Genomic DNA, 24,473 nt, shown 5'->3' on the forward strand with positions numbered 1-24,473 from the left:
CTTCGCCGCTACACTATGTTTGCACGCTACCGTATGGGGTAACCTATACCAAAATACCATTAAAATTATTCAAGTGAATTATCAGTTCCCCCAGGACCCAAGGTCACGACTAACGTCAGAAAAAATAATAGGGTGACTACTAGAAGGTTAATAAATAGCTCAGACATGGGTTACATGATAGTGGAAAAAAATAAATGAATATTTCTATCTAATAGAATTACATTCAACTATTTGTAGGTTGTTACTGAATTTTGGTGATCATACTTACAATTGAGAGATTCACAACAAAATTTCCACAATTCTCAACAGTTTACTTTATTGACAATAGAACAATAATGGTGATACGGATGTTGGTAGACACCACTCGCATACGAAACGATACACTCGGAATTTGAAACTATTTATAGATTTGAATAATTTCTAATATAACACCAATTCACTTTACTAGGATACATTGAAATGAGAGTAGTTTAGATGTGTCCGGCAAAATTGCCCTCGGATACTTGGGTGTCCCACTTCTCGACCCATTCGTTCGGACAGATCGATGTGTAGACCCTCTTGAAGTAGGCACAAGGCTCATAGCCTTCACCCTTCACCTTCTGGCATCGGTGGAAGTCCAGGTAGCTCTGGTAACAGTACCTGCAATCACAAAATATTCCATTCAACTCTTCCATTTGAATCCAGAAATCTAAGTACTGATAATCGAAATAATAAAGAATAATGACAATATTCCAGTATTTTTTTCTGATTGATTGAATCCAAATACCCAAGTACTGATAATACAAATAATAAAAAAACTCTGCTGTAACAAAGACATTTGCTTCAAGTGAATATTTGAATTGACTCACATTTTTGCTTGAAAATAATGAGGAAAGGCTGGAAAGCATTCCCCATTTCGCACCAGATGGGGAGTTTTTCCAGGCTGATTACAAACAAATGTTATGACTAAAATAGAGTTACAACCAAGTTTTTCGTCATGGGAAACACCAATTTCAATTGATTCACCAAAATACATGACATTTATCCACATAAATGTTGAATACATCAGTAAAAAATATTATATCCACTCTGCGAGTTACTGGTATTTCCTCTTTTCACAAGTTGTGCTTGTCATCTAGTTATCTGTCTGGTTTTCAGTCTGGTTTTAGATGCCGATGCGAAAGGTTGTGATTATCAGTACGCTCCGATAGTGAACGGTGGGCCCGCTCGGCTGCCTGTTATATTCTGTTTCTCGTAGTACAAGTTGACTTGAACTGTTTATTGAATTTGCTATTTTACGGAATTATATTCAAAGTTATAATATAATGTCGTGCCTCAAATGTAACTCGGCTGCCACTCCTAACGCTGCTGATGTCATCAAGTGTACCAAGTGTGATAGCATTTTTCATGTTGAATGTACGCGTATCCGAACAAAAGGAAAGTTAGCAGGACTTGGCGCAAAAAAAGATACGTGGCATTGTGACGATTGCAATAATACAACTGTGACTGTATCTTCCGCTGACCAGGATTCAGTTCTCCAGGCCATTAACTCGCTTTCTACTCAAATGAACTCTAAACTCGACGCTAATTTCAATAAGATAACAAGCCTGGAAAGTGCCGTCATTAAGAACACTACTATTTTAAACGAATTGCAGAGTTCAGTGAATCTAGTCAAATTGGAAACTGAGAATCTAAGGGGTGAGTGCGAGGGTTTGAAGCAGTTGAATGATAAGCTTTCAAGAGAACTATACTATACAAAACAAGACCTCAGAGACTTACAACAATACTCCCGGATTAACAACATTGAAGTTGCTGGCATCCCCGTAACAAACAACGAAGATGTATACAGGATTATGGAGTGTGTTGCTAAAGCATTACAAGTGACATACTCCGGGACAGATATATCTATAGCACATCGAATTCCTGTGACAAAGAACGCTAAACACCCCTCCATAATAGCTTGTTTCTTATCGAGATCTACACGGGATTCGTGGTTGTCTGCTGGAAGAAAGCACCGATTAACGGCGAAGAAGGTGGACGCTGCCCTACCGGATGGAAATGTTTTCATCAACGAACACTTAACACCTCAGAACAAGTACATTCTATCGTACGGAAAAAGATTGGTGAAAGATAAAAAAATCGATAGTGCGTGGCTAAGGAACGGAAGAGTGTGGGTGAAGGTGCATACCAACGACAGTCCTATCAGAGTATGGGTTCCAGATGACATTCATGAGGCAGTAGCTAACAGTTCACGTGAAACTGTTGAAAAAGTGGCCGGTAATGTGGAAAAAATTTTTGTAAAATAAGTCATGGATAAGCCAGGTACAATTTTTCTAATTCATTTCCTTGGGTCATTTAGATGGTTTTAATTTCTGTTGATTATTTTTTGCGGTATTTATTGAATGAATTCAATATTAATTCTATACATTTTATAGGATTATCGTTAGAGTAATAATTAATCAATCTATTTGCTTGTTTTATTTCCATTATTCCAGCATAAAAAACAAAAATATAATTATCAGATTACTCAACATTCTTAACCAGTCATTACTTTAATTTAATTTATCTGCGTTATCCGCGTTGAAAACAATGGTTAGGTAGGTTCAATTTTTATTTTTTCATTATTATTTTTTATCTTGCTTTGAGTGAGGAGTAGGATAATATAGTGTGTCTTTTTTGGAGTGAATTATGTATTGTTCTCTAAATTATTTGAAAAATAATCTGGAAATATTTGAAAAATAATCTGGAAATATTTGAATTTAGTATAGGCCTTTTGGATCACAAAGTGATTTCATTAGAATTTAATTTACTGTAGAATCTTATTAGTATATTTACTGTAATTGTTACATGTAGCTCCGGGCTTGATTAGCTGACTTGACTTAAATATTTATTTTACTTCAACTGGTATCTTCTCTGTATAGTGATAACAGTCGAGTCTACTTTCTTTTCTAGCATTGTGCTGTTTTGTTAATTTATCTTGTTTTTGTTTTAGTTTTTATCTTGTTTTATTTCTACGCAGCTAAAAAAGAAAAACTTAACTAATTTCCTGTAACTTGGGTAGTTATAGTGAGGTTAAATATTTGTTTCGAATAATTGCATTATTAAAAAGTAATAGGATTCAATTCGAATAATTTTGTTATCAGAAAGTAATGTATTCAATTCGAATTAATAATTAAATTGAATAATTACATTGTTGGAAAATAATGATGCGATATTCAATTCGAATGATTGGCTAAAGTATTATGATTATTTGTAGTACGGTACCCTTTACAATTAATATTGATTGATGTCAATTAATATTGATATTAACGGATGTTGATTTAATCCTTATAATGCTGCTTGTAATTGCTAATAATATTGAATTATTCGAATAATTTTTCGAGAATTATCAAAAGTAATATGATATTCAAATAGTCTACTTTGAAATATTATCTATGATAACATAATTAGACTATATTGCTTTATTATCAGTTATGATACACCCTAGTGTTGGTCTAATAATTTATGGTTCTTATTTACACAAATACCAAAAAAAACCATCTATTCTGCCTCCAATGTATATTATCATGTTCAAATTTTTTCCGTACATTATGTTACATGAAATTTGTATTTTTTGTGGCGGTTGAGCGGGCGGATGGTCCCGGAGATTTTTTATTATTTTTTGTTTTAGAATTTTTTTTACTGTCTATGGACAGACATGAAATAGAATTAGACAATTATAATACAATATTTTGTAGAGAGTATGATACATTTAATTCATTCAATTTATTTTTTAATAAAGAGAGAAGCTTGAAAATAATTCATTTAAATATAAGAAGCTACAATGAAAACATTGACAATTTATTGGTGGGACTCAACTCATTAGATTTTGAAATAGACATTATTGTGTTGACTGAGACTTGGCTCAATATAGATGATATCAAGCAACTTGACGGTTATGAAACTTATCAGACAGCAGATAAGCGTAACAGAAACGACGGAGTGCTTGTTTTTATCAAGAAATCGTTATCATCAGTTGGGAGAAGTTTGAATATCGGTGGGGTCAATGCTGTAGAAATTGACTTTCACTATGATAAAAAGAAATACTGTTTATTAGCAATTTATCGAACCCATGATTCTAATGTACAGGAATTCACTGATCATCTTAGAAATTATTGTATTGAAACCAATAAGGGCAAAACCAATATAATCGCAGGAGACATTAATATTAATATATTAAATAACGACTTACAAACAGACAGTTATTTAGATGCTTTGTACGAAAATGGGTTTATCAATTGTATTGATAAACCAACAAGAGAACAGAATAATAGCAGTACACTGATTGATCATGTATTTATAAAAAATATTGATGTGTCTTCAGTTCAGTCAGCAATTGCAAAAGTTTCTATAACAGACCATTACATAGTAGCCTTGCAAATAAATTCAAATTCTATGGATACAACCACAACTGAATCACCTAAATTTTACATTCATAGTGAAACTTTAGAATCTTTTCTCAGAGAGGAAACATGGGACTCTGTGATTGCCGAGCAAGATGTTAATACTTCAGCAGATAATTTTTTTTCTATTATAAAATTTAACATTGAAAGGTCAAAAAAGCCGGTCACACAAGTGAACTCACGTTTTAGAAAAATAAAGCCCTGGATAACGGATGGATTAGTTAGGTCAATTAGAGAGAGAGATAATTTACATAGGCTTACTAAGAGACAACCCTTTAATTTAGAATTAATTAATTACTTTAAAAACTATAGAAATAGATTAAATGACTTACTTAAAAAAACCAAAGCCCAGTATTATAGAGATCAAGTAAACGATAGTGGTAATGACCCAAAAAAGTTCTGGCGCGTAATAAATGAAATTTCAGGAAGAAATAATAAAAAAGAAGGATTTCCATTAGATCATTTCAAAAAAAATTATATTTTTGATTCTCCACTTCATAAAGCGAGAGTAGTTGCAGATGAATTCAACGACTATTTTTCGCACGTAGGGGAGAATTTGGCAAAGGCCGTTCATTCCAATAGTGTTCCAGCTATTGATGATGATCTCTATAGACTCGACACGAACTTCATCTTGCATCCGGTAAATGATGATGATATTTGTAGATTTGCTTCCGAAATAAGAGGCATGTCCGCTCCCGGCTTCGACAATATATCTGCTCAATTTTTCAAACAACATATTAAAATCTTTATTAAACCCCTTAAACACATTTATAATTTGAGCATTACTCAGGGTATTTATCCAGATAGTTTTAAAATAGCCAGAGTTTTTCCACTTTTTAAAAATGGTGATAGATCCCATGAAAGTAACTACAGACCTATTTCTATTTTAAGCATTTTCTCTAAAGTTTTAGAAAGAATTATAAAATTTCAGTTGAGTAATTACATTGAGGCTAACAACATTCTTGCAGATGGACAATTTGGATTCAGGAAGGACAAAAACATATCTGATGCACTGTATAAATTAACTCAAGAAGTAGACCAATCAATAAATAAAAACCTTAATAATTTAATAATATTTCTGGACCTGGCCAAAGCCTTCGATACAGTCGATAGATCGAAGCTATTAAAAAAACTTGAAATGTTAGGTATTCGTCACAACTCTTACAATTGGTTCAGGAGTTATCTATCGGATAGAAAACAGGTCGTCCAACTGTTGGGTGTTGAGAGTAAAATTAACAACATTGAATACGGTGTGGTTCAGGGCAGCACCTTGGGGCCTCTCTTATTCCTGATTTATATAAACAACTTAGCTAAACTGCCACTTGACGGTAACCTGTTCCTATTTGCTGATGATACAGCTCTGCATGTAACCGGGGTGAATAAGGAAGAAATGTATCAAAAGGCTTCTCGTGATCTCCACCTTTTGAAGGCGTGGTTTGATGATAATATTTTGACGCTTAATATAAAAAAATCAAAATTCATGGAAATTTCTTTACGGAAAAATCATGAGCCTTCTGTTGACACGTTAATGTTACATTCTTGTGGGAATCCAGATAACAATCAGTGTCAGTGCGATTGTATTGAGAGAGTGAGTTCTTACAAGTATTTGGGAATTATGATTGATGAAAAACTTAACTGGTCAGTTCACATTGCCTATCTGAAAAATAAAATACGTAAATCCATTTACATTTTTCTCAACTTACGTCAGTTTTTATCTAAAGATGAACTTAGGAATGTATACTTTGCATATGTCCAATCGTTAATAGTTGCTGGGATTTTAGCTTATGGGGGTGCTTATAAAACAATTCTATCTCCGTTATTGATAACTCAAAAACTAATTATAAAAATTGCTTTAAAAAAACCCGTCCGTACCCCAACTGCACTAATATATGACGAGTTCAACGTTCTCGATATTCGCCAGTTGTATGTCAAGAGCCTACTGTTGTATATTCATAAATATAGAGCAGATATGTTCACGAGAGTTGCTCACAACTATAGTACTCGGTCGGCGGAGTCTTTGGGCATAGAAGTACCTAGACTTGTGGGGGCTCACTCCACTACAAACACTCATTACATTTCGCACATCATTTTCCGAAACATTCCGGCTTTCTTAAGAAGGGTAGAGGATTATTCCCTTTTTATTTATAAAAAACTTATTACTGGTTGGTTGAAGGAGATTGGCAGGGAGGGTATTGAAGAACTAATTCATTCTATTTATCAATAACTAATTAACTGATGCCCCACAGCTCCGTTTCATAAAAAAGAAAAATTTCTCATATAGTAATGATAATAATAAAAATAATAATAATAAAAAATAAAACAAAATATTAAATTTGTTAATAACAATGAAAAAATAAATAAAAATGAATAGCGAGCATCTGCGATCTGTAAGGAAGCTGTATTGCAAACGATGTTTATAGTAATACAGTATTACGGTAATTTTATGGTTTTTGCTGATGAATGCGAGAGTCAATCAGTCAGTCGTGATCAGTTTTTATAATTTATATAAATAGATTTTACGCTTACCCTAGTATATGCTGTGTTGTTTATTGTAGTGCAACAATATATGGTTTCTTTGTTCCACTGATATGTGTTGTACTGTAGTTTTATATTGTTCTAGTTTCTAATACTTTTGTAATATTCTTCTCTCTTAAAGTATAGTATTCTCTCTTATAGTATATTCTCTAAAGTATATTCTCTCTTAAAGTATATTCTCTAGTATATTCTCTAGTATAAAGTATATTCTCTCTATAAGTATAAAATGCTTATTTTAAGTAACAATATAGGCTATTAGGCCTATATTTAAATAGTATTGGCTATTTTAACAGACTCCATGTACCACACACAGGCTCTGGCCTAAGTGGTTGTGATGCATAATATTTTTAGAATTTGTTCTGCCTAAAGTATACACTGTTTGTAAAATTATGTTATGTTATTGAGTTATAAGTTTTTTCTTGTATTTTTGTTATATGCAAAATAAAAGCCAATTTGATTTGATTTGATTTGATTTGATTTGATTTGATTTGATTTGATTTGATTTGATTTGATTTGATTTGATTTGATTTGATTTGATTTGATTTGATTTGATTTGATTTGATTTGATTTGATTTGATTTGATTTGATTTGATTTGATTTGATTTGATTTGATTTGATTTGATTTGATTTGATTTGATTTGATTTGATTTGATTTGATTTGATTTGATTTGATTTGATTTGATTTGATTTGATTTGATTTGATTTGATTTGATTTGATTTGATTTGATTTGATTTGATTTGATTTGATTTGATTTGATTTGATTTGATTTGATTTGATTTGATTTGATTTGATTTGATTTGATTTGATTTGATTTGATTTGATTTGATTTGATTTGATTTGATTTGATTTGATTTGATTTGATTTGATTTGATTTGATTTGATTTGATTTGATTTGATTTGATTTGATTTGATTTGATTTGATTTGATTTGATTTGATTTGATTTGATTTGATTTGATTTGATTTGATTTGATTTGATTTGATTTGATTTGATTTGATTTGATTTGATTTGATTTGATTTGATTTGATTTGATTTGATTTGATTTGATTTGATTTGATTTGATTTGATTTGATTTGATTTGATTTGATTTGATTTGATTTGATTTGATTTGATTTGATTTGATTTGATTTGATTTGATTTGATTTGATTTGATTTGATTTGATTTGATTTGATTTGATTTGATTTGATTTGATTTGATTTGATTTGATTTGATTTGATTTGATTTGATTTGATTTGATTTGATTTGATTTGATTTGATTTGATTTGACCTTTTATAGGATATTCAACAAGTATATTTTCATAAAAACAACACTATCTTTCCTTGTGGAAATTTCTGTACTTCTGGGATCGTCAATGGCGTTTTCAAAATTTTTCGATTTTCGGCCGACACTCAGAAATGTCCACCGATTCCTCGACGGCACGGCACAACACGACAGGAAACTCTTCTATTGGCTGATTAGATTGACGTATTAATCAGTCAATCCTAGCCACTCATTTCTATTGAGGATTTTGTCTTGGGAAAATTTCACTCAAATCTACTTGAACTACTCAGTTATTTCTATTCATAGTTCATTTTTTAGTTCTATTCAACCATGTACTGATTTCTGGTTCAACTTCAATCCGTCCTCAAAGTTTCCTATTACTCAATCGGAGGACATTCTCTACCAATGGCAGTTTTCACACTTACCGAATCCTCGACGGCACGACACGACAGGACAGGAAGCACTCCGATTGGCTGATTTTACTCCGTACAAATCAACTTCTGACTTGGAATGGACATGCGCAGCAGAGAAGGCATACAGCGGCAGGGATACAACGGCGGCTATGTTGCCGTGGTGTACCGGCCAGCGTTCTCTAATTTCCAGTGAGTATTTAAGCGCTCATGTTAAACTTAGGAAGTTTCCTCTCTGCAATCACAGACCCGACTGACTCTATTCGACAAATTGACAACTACGCTTCCACCTATGACTCAATCCATCACTGCAATTGGCTGATCTCCCTCCATTTCTCTGCGCCGCGAATTCCTCCAAGTCTGAAGTAAATTTGCACGGAGTATAGGTTGATGTATTGAGAATATGTCAATCCTAGAGCTTCCTGTCCTGTCGTGTCGTGCCGTTGAGGAGTCGTTGAGTGTGAAAACAGCCATTGGCTGAGAATGTCCTCCGTTTGAATAATACGAACCTCTGAGTACAGATTGAAGTCTAAGTGCCATTTGCACAAAAGCCGTTTAAATTTAAACCATGATTGATTCCACGAGAACCAATCAGAGAATCCGTCTTTTCAAAAACACCTTCTCTGATTGGTTCTCGTAAAGTTAATAACGGTTAAAATTTAGAATTTGCAACCGGGCCTAACAATAAATTTAATATAATGGTCTAATAGGGCGGTAAAATTACCACTATAAATAGAAATAATTGAGTAGTTTAAGGAGTTGATTTGCGTGGAATACTTCAAAGGGTAAATCCTCAACAAAAATGAGTCGCCTGAGAAATGCCCTCCGATTGGCTGATTCTCAGCAACAATTCTCAGATCAATTCTGTCAGCCAATCGGTTGACAATTCTGAGTGGCGGTCGAAAATACGATCAGTGTGAAAACATTCTTTCATTGTCCACGATCAAATTTCATCTAAATACGTTTGAAATCTTGAATCTTCAATAGCAGTTGGTAAATATTGGAAAAAATCGTACTAACCTGAGTAAGCCTAATCCACATTTTTACTGTATTACATCTATCATAATTTTAGTTTTACATTGATTTATAGTTTATTCATGTACAGTGCTATTTTGTTTTGTACCACTTTGGGTCTTATTAGACTCAGTGGAAATTATCATATTGTATAAATAAATAATTGAATAATAACCTGGTCTGATTGGTGTTGGGGAAGCGGGGGTCAAAGGGTGCTGTCTCCAAGGTCTCGGTGGGGGCAGATTTCTTGGCAGCAGCCATAATAGCAGTAGGCATTACACTTCTGAAAATAGAAAAGCATCAACGTTAGAAATCGTTTCATGTTTTCAAGATTTAACTAGACTACAACAAGACTATAGTGAGGTCCACGTCATAATGGCAGTGGAGAAAGATAGAAGAATAACGTGGCCGATCCTCTGTCTTGTATAGACAGTAGCTGTTAAAGGTTTATTGGTGTAATATTAACTGTTCATTTTCGTTTAAAATAATAAATTATATATTTTAATAATTCCATAATGAATTTTTATAATTTGTTAATTATTAATTCTACATTGTTAAAAGACGATCTGGCAAGAGAGCAAAGTGAGCAAGAGATAGCGCTATCAGCTTTGTTGAATGATAGACAAAGATAGCAAAACCATTGCTAACCAAACACTGCCATTATAACATGAACCTCAATATAGTATGACAGCAATTTGGCGTTTCATGATTTGCTCAGATTTTGAGCGGCTCATCATCATAATCTGAATCCTTAGGGCCAGACCACATTGAGCGTTTTTTCAGGCAACCCAATCAGCCAGTCGGAAAGCTTTTTGCCCTGCCGACTCTAAGAACGCCTCAATGTGGTTTAAGGACTCAGCCACACGAAACGTTTTTCGTACGTTCTAAGAGGAGTCGGCAGGAAAGAAATCTCTCCGATTGGCTGATTGGGTTGGCGTCCAGGAATCAGCAAATCGGAGAGCTTCCTGCCCCGCCGACAAGTATGAGAAAAGACTTCATGTGGCTTGGCCCTTAAGACTCATCATCTAGAGAGAAGGCAAGTTGCAATTGGCAGCCAGTGCTTAATATTACATCACTTTTCACAGCTAAAAATATTCAAATATCATTCTGATGGGTACTCGAGAAAAAATAAAATTAAATGGACAGATTGAAGAGACTGGATACATCGACATTTTAAATGGGTTACAGCTGCCTTTATGAACTTTTGAAGACAGTTTATAGCTACAATTGCCACAATTTCAAGTCTTTCTGTATTACCCCTAAATGGAAGTTTTATTTGATCATTGCTATTATTCAAACATGTACCGTATTTATCATTGAAGAAATAAATAAATTGAAATTGATTATTAATTTATTCCTTTCGCACTATAAACTTTGATTGTCAGAAATGCAGAGGTCAATAATTGATAAAACTCATCAAAGCCCAAGAAATAATCCTACAAAAGATGTGGCAAGTGTTATTATCAGAGTTGATATCAGACAAAGAACCGGTTGCACAAATTTAATCAGAATTTAACCTGAGCCGGTTTAATTTTAATCGTAATCAATTTCACGTAAACCAATCAGAGAAGCCTTATTCGAAAAGCCTTCTCTGATTGGTTCACGTGAAATGAATCAAGATTGAAATTTAAGCAGCCGGGCCTAAGCTGTCTTCCAAGACACAGCATGTTATAATCTTGTTATGATTTCAGAAAACGAATGGTACAAAATTGTCAATGATTGATCAATAGGGCTAGTTAGGGACTGCTGGCATAAATGGAATCAGTAATATTTATTTTACAAAAAGTTGAACCTTATGAATGGAACTGTATGTAGGGAACTGATGGAAAACACCAGACTTGAACATGGAAGACAACCAAGGAAGATTTTGGAGATTCCATTCCAAAAGGCAAATGAAAAGCCACAGCATCCGAGACTTGATTACGACTGTCAAATACATATTATATCAAATATCAAGGACAGCTAACTGAAAACTATCGAAAGTCTTGCTATATTTATCACTTCAATGCATGAGTAATGGATAACCAAAATTATCAAGCACTAAAAAAATTTATAAAATGCAAGGAGTCCTGAACACTACAATAGAAGCTATCTTAAAACCTACCTACTATTTTTAACCTATAGTATAACCTTCTCTAGAACATGGTACGCCATAGTGGAGTAGGTCAATTTCCACACAGAAAACACTAAGTGCCAGTTTCCGAGCTCGGGATTCAGCGTTCAAAGTTCTAGACTTTAAACAGCTGGAGTCAGAAAATTGGCTTTCCAAAACGGGGCGTAATCATAGTCATTGTCAAAGCTACGTTTGAATTAAATTTCAAAAAAACTAGAAAATTAAACACAAAATAAAATGAAGAGAGAAATAGTGTAAAGTTTCAGCTATTTTGAATTATTTAGAAATGTTTAATTTCGTCAAGGAAAAACGTTTCCAATTATAGAAATGAGAAAATAAAAACTGCGACTACTGTTATAAAAACTGCGACTACGCCCCGTTTTGAAAAGCTAATTTTCTGACTCCAGTTGTTCAAAGTCTAGAACTTAGCTAAATCCCGAGCTCGGAAACCGGCCCTAAGCATGTAGACGACACATTATAAGAAATTTCTGAACTCAACTATTGTATGTAACTATCCAATATTTTCTGTAATTGATGTGGTAGTTTTAGTTTTTTTTTTAAATAAACGTTCATTTATTATTTTGATTATAAGTTTAGATAAAGTTTATATATTATCCAAGCTGGATTCCCATATATCAGTATCAGTATACGTGTCAGATACAGTGAAAATATAATTCTCATGAGTTTAAATGGAACTATTCCCACACAGCCCGGGGCCGGGGCCGAGTGAGTATGAATAGTCCCATTCAAACGTATGGGAATTATATTCTCACTGATACCGGACCGGATTCACTGATACTGATATCTGGGAGTCCACATAGTAATTCAATTACCTTGAGTTTAGAGCACATCATCTCACTGCTGTTTCAAAACTTTTGAGAGAAGTCAAATTATTTTTTTAATGATTTTCTATCATACATTAATAATACGGTAATAATGAAGCTTTATGAATAAAGTTCAGTTAATATTCAACTGAATTGGAATTATCTATGGAGGAAAGGTAATTAAATTGAATTATTTTCATTGTAGGAAGACTAATAATTGAAGAAATTAACAAAGTTTCAGATATTTTTAAAAGAAGTTTAACCATTTTGGATAAATAATTTGATGAATTTACATAAAAAAACCTAACGCACACAGACGATTTTCATTATAAACTAAGGCCCATTTCACATCAAAGCTGGGCCGGGCCGGGCCGAGCGGAATCTGCCTGCGTTCGCACTCAAGCCGATTCACTCAGTAGGCTTTCTAGCCTTGTAGAGAGAACTCACTACGTGGGAAGATCCAACTAAACTGAAAGAAGGCAGAATCCGCTTGGCCGAAAACGCTCGAGTTGGGCGTCAAGCCGACTGCACAAATCCGCTCGGCTCGGCGTTGATTTGAATGCTCCCGACTAAATCCTGCATAGTTAGCGCGCACGCGGATTCCGCTCGGCTCGGCCCAGCTTTGGTGTGATACCCCACTAATGCCCGGTTGCAGAAAAGCCGGTTAAAATTTAACCGTGATTAATTCCACGAGAACCAATCAGAAAAGGCGTTTTTGAAAAGACGGCTTCTATGATTGGTGCTCGTGGAATTGATCACGATTAAAATTTAACAGACATACGTGCAACCGGCACTTAGTGTCAAAATAGTTCCGTTCTCGTAATCATCCCGCATCGGTGTGCGAAAGGCTCAAACCTAACTTAATATCCAAAAACTGGGATTTATGGAACAGAATGTTGTGCTTTGCTCCTCTAGTAAATCATTTCCATTGTATCAAAGTTTAACTAGAAGTGGTTTTCAGCTTCGAATATTCAACAGTAAAAAGAAGCTAAAAACTATACAAATTATAAGTAAACTCTCTTTATTGGAACAAAATACAACTATTTACAAATCATAACAATTCCTTCAATATGATAGATTCCTTACACACTCGATTGAGTTTATGAATTTAGAGCTTACAGAGAAATATTACAATTGAAAATAGCCTCTATTATATCTAATTAATTTCATTTTTGTTCTAACAGCTTGACTCATCTAAATGCTCTAAAAGGGTTCAAAATCTACATAAAATCTAAATTCAATAAGATGTTCACTAAAATATATGAACAACAAAATAGATGACAAAATTTAATATCTCAATAAATAATTACAATGTTTATATCACTAATTAAAGTCAAATAAGAAATATGTAACATTATATATTTTTTGAGATAATGGTTAGATATTAACAAATCTTGTTATATACACATTCAATTATTACAATGGAAGTATTTAAGTCTTGAGTGATTGACAAGTAGTATAAACCAAACATATTATACTAATTATACATTTATGTGAGTGAATGAGTTTCATATGATATAATAATAATGAATTATTATGAAAGAAATTGAAATGAATACTAATCTAAAATATTTTAGTTTTTTATATTTGGAAGCTATTATTTTCCATGCACAAATTTACTTATTCCAATGAATATAACAATATAATTGAATATTATAACAGTACAAATATAATATCAATTAGGAGCATCACTAAATAGTAATATACTAATTATGGTTTTTCATAATAATTAATGTTTGTCATATTGTTTGTATATTTTATCTGCTTTTATGTCATAATGATGGTGACTTTGCATGGGACATAGCCTCGATTGCAAATGAAGATATCTATTCAAATAGTTGTATAATGAAACTTATATAATAACTTAACATGACTTCAAATTAATCTGAACTAAGCTTCAAGAGCAATAGTGACTTTTAATGAGAAAAAGTGCATTTTCATGCAATTTTGAATAAATTACTCAAAATATAACTTAATCAAGACTCTACAAACAGAATACAGAAAAACTGATTCAAGCTAACCATTTTTTTCGTTTAAAAAATCAATGTAGCTAATCTAAATTGAAATTTGAGGGCAATAATGACTTAATCAAATTATTCTGAACTAAGCTTCAAGAGCAATAGTGACTTTTAATGAGAAAAATGTACATTATCATCCGCAAAATTAATTTGTACGTCAAAAACACTGACTGCGAAATATTTGTATTTATTTGTATATAATGGTTTATAAATCATTCAAAATACCAAAATTTATTCTTTGATATTCATCTCAAGCATTCGAATATCAATATGGACTCATTGATAGACAATACAGCTCACCTTAATTTTGAAAAAGACAATAATAGAAAATAGCTATAATTATTAAATTGATAGCATTAATTCAAACAGTGATACACTAATGCATTTTTACAACATGTCGTATGCCTCATGAATTACTAGTAGGTAGGTTCGCAGAATATTATTCCTTGACATTGATAATGAACTATTAATTTTTTTGGTGTAATTTTACCAGTAGGCTATTAATAATAATTATGTTACTAACGTCCACTGGTCAACATAAATTAAAAAAAAAAAACAAAACAATTATTTTTATTTTCAATTTATGTAATATATTCAATGCTATGCAAGAATACAAGAGACATCTTGAATTTTTGGAGAGATGTGAAAACGTGAGAAGATAATAATTCATGTACAGTGACATTTTCTTGTACAGTGATGCCAGAGATGAAATTCCAAGTATCTAATGGAGGTCAAACTACATTACTAACATAATTTTAAAACAATTACTGTGAGTATTATTGATAAATATTTGAAGAATAGGTAAAATTACAGCTCAAAAATTTGTACTGTGAAAACTCACTCAATATCAACTTGTATGAAAAATTCTAGTGATTTCTGATTTCTAGCATTCTAAGAATTATGTTAATATAGGAGATGTAGGTTACATTACTTATATTTTTCCAACACAGGGTATTCCGTAATGCTAAACAGTACCAACTTGCTAATAAGGCAAATATAACTAACAGTAGTTTATATCTGTAATGTACTATCAACATTATATAAAATACATATCAGAAATAACAAAATTTATGAAATTCAATTTCCAATCTTGGGAATATGCTTGGAAATTGGATGTATTCATCATCTTTTAAATACATTGATAAATTAGCTCAACAAACTGAAAAAGAATGTGAAAAAGATTAGCTATTTGAGATTTATGTATTTGATGAAAATTAATATGTATTTTTGTGAATTAATATATGAATGAACATGACATTAATGATGTATCAGCTTTGAGCTCCCTTTGGATATATCTTGAAACTAGCTATTCAAGATTTATGTATTTTATAAAGATGTATTATGTATTTTTGTGAATTAATATATTAATGAACATGACATTAAATGATGTATCAGCTTTGAGCTCCCTTTGGATATATCTTGAAACATTGGATAGTAGAGAAAAAAAATTCTGACACACCTATTGTAATAATTATACTTGTCTACTTATCAATTCTTCAAAAATAGCCACATTCAAATAAACATGAGTAGTATATTAAGTGATACCTGGAGATGATAATCTAACATGAGCGGATATAAGTTTTCTTGATTTATGAATTCATAGCAAAGTTCAAAAACTCTGTGAATTATCACAGTCAAGAAATAATTGCATGCATTTATTGTTCAACACTGGATACATTGAGAAATGGAAGTTATGCTAGCTAAGGCATTCAAGTTTTGAATAATCACTAGAGTACTCTATCATTGTAACTACTGTTTACACATGTACGTTCAAATTCAAATGTATCACATCATAATGAATGAAACTGTAACTTGGTTTTAAAATACTTTATTATTTTCTGAGTAAAGGTGAATGTGATATTGTCGTAGTTATCCATAATAACTGAATGAAACTGTGGTAGTCTGTGGACAAAGCTTATGAAGTGGTAAAAATAACCATTTTTGGGCAATTTCTATCCAAATTTGGGAAAGGAGCAGTTTTGGGCTTTAGCCTGTTGTACCTTCCCTAATCATTCATAGTTGAGAATGATAATGTTTCTACCAATGTATAAATAAATAAATGTTGTAGTTTTCCACAGCAACAACAGTACTGAATAAAAAAACTAGAATAATATTGTAAATCTATGATCGGACAATATATAGTACTTTTATTCAGTACTTGATTAATGCCAAAACCACTTATAGAAATAATGAGAAAGAGTTGTTACACAGTTATCAACATAATAAGTATTTTGGGCCATTTCAAATTTTATAATTAGGCCTATACAAATCAATATAAATAAATGAATAATGGAAAAACTAGAATTGAGATTGATAATAATGTTACACCCGATTGTTATGCCATTTTCAATCTCCTGTGAATAGTTTTTTAATATATAGAAAATTCCTTCTATTATAAAGAATAGCTTAGCAAAAGAACATTTCTTGTGATTTAAGGAAATAGATTTTTTTGAAGAACATTTTTTTCAAAAATGTTAAGATTTGTGTTTAATATAATAATATGGATAACCAAGACAATTTCGTATTCCCTACCAACACAAGTTAGTTAATTTTAATACTTATGCTGAGTAAAATTAACTAGTTTCGGTTGTTATGCCATTTTGAATCTCATTTGATTAGTTTTCTAACTATATAGGAAATTTCTTCTATTATAAAGAACAGATTGGCAAAAAATATTTCTAGTGATTTTAGTAAGTGGGTGGTTTTAGAAATGTCAAGAGTTTTGTGTAATATTGATAACCACAACAATATCATCTTCAATAAATCTTTAACACAAGTTAGTTAAATTTAATGGTTATGCTAATGTTAAATCAATGCTGATGGTCAACTAATGTAGAATGAAACTTCCTGAACCATTTCAAGTCAAATTCAGTGATGATCAACTAAGTTATCTTTAAATTGACAACCGCATAAATTAAATTTGCAATTATTTATCTATAAATAGAATATAGATAATCATGGGAACATGTTTTAATGATGGAAAAAAAGTAACCACAAGGGGGTTCACCAACTACAATGATAATATTGCAAATATTCATCAATAAATGAATAATAAGCCTACTGTCATTATGATAGAAATGAGTAACCAAAAGGGGTTTACACTGGCGGGAGGGTGGTTCAACCACTAGCGTTCTAGTCTAATGGAGGTCACTACTTGGATATTCTCACTGGAGTCACAAAAAAAATATTTCCATGGATAACTGGAGACTGCTAATTCTTACCAATACATTGATATCGAGGAAGCATGCTTTGAAACCCGAATATAGTCGGCTAGGAGTATTAACTAGCAAAGTCCATTTTACAAGAGAGCAAAGAACGAAAATATTAAAGTTCATCATGTAGTTAAAATTAAACATTGGCTTTCTGAAGTGTTAGTGAGGTCAATAATTTAGAACGGTTTCCCAAACTAGACAGTTTTGAATTTTATAATAAAAATAAATTTTTCTGGTTTTCCCACTTTTAAAGTGAAATATTTGCAAAACTAGAGTTGTATGGTTAACACTCATAATCAATGACTAGCAGCTGAAAAGTTTTCCCAGTAGAATGAGACTATGAAATGCATTTTCCTTCTCATATTAATCGAAAATCGGTTTTTAAATATGTGTAATTGATGAAAAATCTGAGAATGGCTTATCATGATTTCTACTGGTGTTGATGTTTTACAGATAACTTACAACAGCATAGCAGTAGATCATCACTTGAGTTCAGACTGAATTTATTTGAAAACGATGAGAATGGTTCGAGTTTTGAATGATAATGCGTTGCATTGATGTTAGTTTTTCACAACTCCTTCTGCACAGTAGTACATTTTCAATATTTTTCTCAATAATGTAGTGGCAAATCATCACAAGAGGGCAAAATGAAATGAGTCTGTATTGAAATCAGTGTAAATAACTAGGTTTAGCTCATAATTTACTAACATAATGACATTTTTCATTTAGCTAACTTACGCCCAGAACGGTTCAAATTCCAATCTATACAGTCCAAATGTAGCTGTACCTAGAGATTATGTGTCACTATTTCTAGCTACATTTGGACTGTTGTATAAATTAGAATTGGAACCGTTTTGGGCGTAAGTTAGCCTGTGGTACTTTTCTGTAAGTTGTATAATTCTGAACGATTGAATAAATAAATATTATTTGAGAACTGATATAATATCACGAGGACTGTCATTAGAAATAATAGAACTTGAATATCAGCTCTTAAAATCAGTGCAATTAAGAACGGTATTAAATTAATCATGCACTAATTAATATTCATAATTAGCAATAATATAACTGGATTATCAGTTCTTGAAATCAATATCAGAAGGACTGACATTAGAAATCATATAACTTAAATATCAGCTCTTGAAATCAGTGCAATTGGCAACTGGGATAAGATAATCATGCACTAGGCCTAATTAATATTCATCAAAAGCAATAACTTAACTTGATTAATAGTTCTTTAAATCAGTTGGTCAAATAGCTGGGGATATCTAATCATTTACTAATCATATTTTTCAACATATTACTTGAGAAATCTTATCATATAACAAGAACTGACATTAGATATCACATTACTTGAATAACGGTTCTAGAAGTCAGTGATTTGATAACTGGTTACACATCAATAGATATCACATCGAATGAAAAAGACTAAGAAATTGTCAAAAAAACACTGATTTATTGATAATTAGAGAAAGACCGGTTTCGGTTATTACACCATTGTCAATCTCTGATAAACTCAGTTTATACTAACCGAAACCGGTCTTTCTAATTATCAATAAATCAGTGGTTTTTTGATAATTTCTTAGTCTTTTTCATTCAATATGAATAATTACCACAATATCAACTTCTCAACTACACAAAAAAAAGATATCACATCACTTGGAAAACAGTTCTTGAAATAAGTGAATAAATTACTGGGTTTTTATGGTTAAGTTCCTAAGCTACATATCACTTGAGAATCTATTCTTGAAATTAGTGTGATAAATAGCTACAGTAAGATTGACTTTTATTAGCATTAGTAGAGTGGGAAGCACTCGACCGATGCTTACAGTTTGAAATATCACTAATCATCATTAGCTATCACATCATTAAGATGGGTTCCCACATACCAGTGTATCAGAGTAACTGACCTGTACAGCTAAAATATAATTCCCTTGACTTCAAATAGGACTGTTCACACATAGCCGCATAGGACTAAGAATAGTCATATTTGAAGTTCATGTAATAATATTCTCTTTGTATCTGACACGTGTACATTGATTTGAGAGAATCCAGCTTGACTAATCATCAACTATCATTCTACTTGAGAGCTGATATATCACAAGAACTGATATACATTTCAACACTTGAAGAGCAGTACGATAAATTACAGGGCTAAGATAATTGCTGCATTGGCCATACTAAATTCAATTGAAGATCACTTGTACTCTAACAGCATCAGTTCATGCATGTTCACTAGTTTTACTTTTATAATTGGAACAACATAATGTCCAAAATATTATCAGTTTTTGTTCACTAGACACTCTCATACTTGGAACATCAGTTCATAAATATTATTATTGTTCACTAGTTAACAATCAACTTTTGAGGTACAGTAACACCAAAAGTTGGTAACAAATTTTGTGGTAATACGAGTCTACTTGACGAGCGGCCTCGTCTTACCCTCTTCCTCACACGTGGTCTCCCGATACTTCTTGACCTCGGCGAGGTACTGGGACCAAGCATCCTTAGGTTTATCCTCACCCAGCTCGGGCTTGTCCTGTTTCACCTTTTTCACCTGACCAGTGGGCAGGACACGTCCTCCACGCCGTTTCCCCACCATCGGCGGTTTGGCCGCCTTTTTACCTTCACTTTCCACCGACTTACTGTCCTCCGTCGCGACGTCACTGACCGACGGTTTCGCTGACGCTGCGCTTTCGGAAGACGTCGACGCGGTCGCAGTCGCCTCCTGCATCCGCTTGAACATCTCCAGGAAGCTGCCGTCGTTGCGGAATGCGTTTTGGGTGGATTTTCCGCCGCTTCCGCTGCCAGAACTAGGGTACATTGTGGCTCGGTCGGTCACCTCTCACCTATAACCAACAGAACTTCCACGTCTAAGTTTTCGGCAGGTTTGCAGCTTCGTTTAAAGTGTTTCAAACCCTCGGGCAACTTCAATTGGAACATAATCATTATCAGATGATAGATGTCATCCTTTTCAATTCGAAATTTCTAGTTTATTTATTTTTAAACATGAAATCGGAAGTAGAGATTTTTGGAAGTGAAATATGACCCTGTCTTTTGGGAATGGTAATGTTTGGGAGAGTAGCAGTTTTTGGCTAAACCTCCATCTCTCTTCAATCATAATTATTTGTAAAAATTCGAAACAATGTTATTAAGCTATACGATATTACAATGCCAATATTATATCATCAAAATTCGGGAAAGAAACAGTTTTGGGATTTGTTTTTGTCACACAATTATTTTGATTGAAGAATCATTCGATGAATAAATTAAATTTTGTAATCATTATTACTATTATTGGATTTTAGTAGGTAAAAAAACCTTGCCAGCCATCCAATATTTATCAATTTTTCAGGAACAATACAACAATTGTAGAAACTCCATCAAAATAGCAAAGTCGAAACTACAGATTGTTTGAATTTTTTAAAACAACCGTCTATTCTACTGCAACATGGGGGAAATTTATATTGAAATGATAAAAGACAAATAATACAATGTATACAAATTAAAATATAGACAACCGCCCAAAACTTCTTCTATTCCAGGATTTTGTCACAAAATGTGTCTAAAGTTCTATGATTTGTGTTTGATTCTATTGATGAATAAACAAGTAACTAAACTAATAATTAATCGATAAGTTAGATACATACTGTATATAGGCTAAAGTAACAATGAAGTACATATCATGAACAAAGAAACTCAATCTTTCAACATGAATGATTATAATAGAGGCTATTTCAATCGAACAAAAATAATTAGGTAGCCTAAGTTATCAACTGAGTCTGAAATTAAGTTTCTCTAAAAAATGAGAAATACAACATCCTGTATGGATAACTGCCAAGAGATCAAAATAGATCAAAGAGAGTGATAATTGAAAATTAATGTTCAATAACCATAATCAGTATTTCTTTGCTGTTTTGTTGTAAATGTGATGTGGTAGATAATCCATTATCCTATAAAACAAGTTGACATTGTCATAACTATTAATCTATTGAAAAAAAATATATAAATAAATTAATGGTTATGACAATATCAAGTTATTTCATTTAGCATATATTGCATAAAAGCTGCTGAAATTTACATTTTTTTCTAGTAGACTTGCACTATCAAAGGCAATATTCAAATGGAAAACATCAATGTATCGATTGCCTGCATAGACTATCACAAAAATTAAATTTGCATTTCTATGAAACAATTCAAGACAAGAAATGATACTATTGAACCAAATTCCAGATGAATGGACACCGCATGTGAATTACAATCATACTCATTTCAATAGACAGGTTAATACTCAGTTCAAGTAGAGTATCTACTTATTGGCTACCGTACTAAAGAACTGGATTCAAAGTTTATCATAGTTAATAAGTAGATCTAATTAATTGAGGACGCTAATTCAATAATTTCAAGTCATGTTTACAATAAGTTCAAAACCTAACCTGACACTCTCAACATTTTCAGAATAATAAATTCTGACTTGACCCAACCTCAGCAATTTAGCATCTTGATAAGCAACCTTATTCATGAGGTATTTGTTTATATTGTTTGATTTCATTACACTAAGCTGCAGCTGCAAAAAATCTAAACTTAGGTTAGACATTAGCTCTTGTAAAAGAAAATGCTAATACCTAGACGTTATTATTAATGTGTTCAAAAATAATTTATCTCGTTTTTTAATAAATTTTCTTAACTGACATATCCGTGCAAAAAAACAAAAATTAGGAGACCATTAGAAACTAAGATAGAAAGCTGAAGGACATAATGAGAATCATAAAAAATTGACTTTTTAAGCCCGCAATAACGTCAAGATTTGTACCTAATAATCGCAACATTCCCGATTCTGTTCATCAATAAATTTGTGAAAAATAGTAACGACTACAAAGAATTAATAGAAAGTGTTGATAATAGGAGAAAAAGTTCCTAAAAATCTAAAAACTGGGTTTGACCCTAATCCAACATGGCCTTTGAAAGTTGAAAATAGGATTGCTATTTTCAGTTTACTTCTACTTGATGCTTATCAAATAAGACAAATGAAAAATTCTTGAATGTATGAATTGAAATTAAACAAAATACCTTGAATACAAATACTTCACACCAAGTTATAAATTGAAGGGCATTCGATCGACTTTTCGTCCGAAAATACTGTAGCGAGCAGAAGCCAGATGCAGAGCAGAAGGCCACTGCCACACAAATTTTGAGTTTTTGATACATACTTGATTTCAATTTTATATCATCATTATTACAAAAAATACTCCAACTCTTTGTTTTTGAATAATATTTTCTGAAATTATTCATCTTACAAATAAAAATGAATTTAAATTTCAATACATATAAAAATGTGGAAGGCTGCGTGAATCGATACATTCAAATCGATATGATCAGTGTATCACGAAGATGACCTCGATGTTTTTCAATCGATCTATGATTTCAGTATCGTTCTACTATCGTTATAAATATATCGTTCTACTATCAATATTGTCGATTTGATATATAAACTAATTTGAAAAATTTTCCTATACATTCCCCTATAAATTTTCCGTAACTAAAATCCTAAATTATTATAAATTTAATATTGATAATATTATTAGTAAAAATATTTAAATAGGTAATGGGCATTTTGTCCTTTAATGTCTTATTATTATTGTTATTAGAATATCAATTTTAAAAATTAAAATAGTCAAGTTATTTTAAGAGAGAGTTTTGCAAAAAATAAAGTTGTTTTATTTGATTATTCTAAATTTCTTCACATCCATTGAAAACTCATGAATCTTCTCAAAAAAAAAAAACACTACACAAGTTTCATATTGTAATTTTGATATTGAGATCCCGTAGGTCTTATCAACTTTATTGAATTGTTCAAAAATCACATTGAATTGTGAAAAATTCGAATTGTTTCATCAATTTCAATTGCATCTTAGTCGTTGTCAACTCTCTCAACAACAGAGGGAGCAACTCTTCAATGATTTAGTTTCTTTATCACTATTTTTTTTTAACGTCCTCCACAGAAAATAATGTAATCTAAAATGCAATTTGAATGTGGAATTAAATTTTTTCAACTCTCCAATGATTTAGTTTCTTAATAAATACTTTTCAATCGTCCTCCACTGAAAATAATGTCATGAAAAATGTAATTTGAATAGGGAACTGGATTTTTTGCAACTCTCCAATATTATTAAGTTTCTTATGACTATTTTTTTAAACGTCCTCCACAGAAAATAATGCGATGAAAAATGAAATCACTTTTGAACAATTAATTACGACATAGCAGTCAGGTATTTATAAATAAAAGCTATTAGCTTCTACTCACATTTGTGGAGTGCTTTCGGACAATAGGCCCTTCATCAACACACGTTGTGTGTTGTAGCGGACTAGCGCATGAGTGTTGATGAAGGGCCTAGTGTCCGAAAGTGCTACACTAATGTGAGTAGAAGCTAATAGCTTTTATTTATAAATACCTGACTGCTATGTCGTAATTAATTGTTCAAAAGTGATTATCTAACAAGCAGTTCGCAATGGAATCAAACATTGAAGAAAAATTTGAATGGGGAACTGGATTTTTTGAAATTTTATGAATTTACGATAAATACAAGTGAAAATCTTTCACTAAATCACAGAAATTGAAGCAACCACGATATGTATTCAAAAATATCCCACAAATCTCTCCAAGCCT

The 24,473-nt window shown here is 32.1% G+C and overlaps 1 protein-coding gene across 2 annotated transcripts; it reads right to left on the bottom strand.

Annotated features, from left to right (window-relative positions):
* Positions 1–290: 290 nt before the first annotated feature.
* On the bottom strand, positions 291–23,234 carry LOC111051710 (cytochrome c oxidase subunit 6B2). 2 transcript variants are annotated; one of them, XM_022338255.2, is made up of 3 exons: positions 22,877–23,234; positions 9,818–9,925; positions 291–639 (listed from the first exon to the last, which is right to left on the bottom strand). In XM_022338255.2, exons 2-3 carry the CDS (start codon positions 9,916–9,918, stop codon positions 471–473), a joined length of 270 nt encoding a protein of 89 aa, XP_022193947.1. In that variant the 5' UTR covers positions 9,919–9,925; positions 22,877–23,234; the 3' UTR covers positions 291–470. The 2 variants fall into 2 exon arrangements, with proteins under 2 accessions (XP_022193947.1, XP_039283638.1); XM_039427704.1 differs by lacking the exons at positions 291–639; positions 9,818–9,925 and adding an exon at positions 13,584–20,655 and having other exon boundaries at positions 22,877–22,995.
* Between the last annotated feature and the right edge of the window lie 1,239 nt (positions 23,235–24,473).

The sequence above is a fragment of the Nilaparvata lugens genome, chromosome 5 (genome assembly GCF_014356525.2).
Source record: "Nilaparvata lugens isolate BPH chromosome 5, ASM1435652v1, whole genome shotgun sequence".
Lineage (NCBI taxonomy): Eukaryota > Metazoa > Arthropoda > Insecta > Hemiptera > Delphacidae > Nilaparvata > Nilaparvata lugens.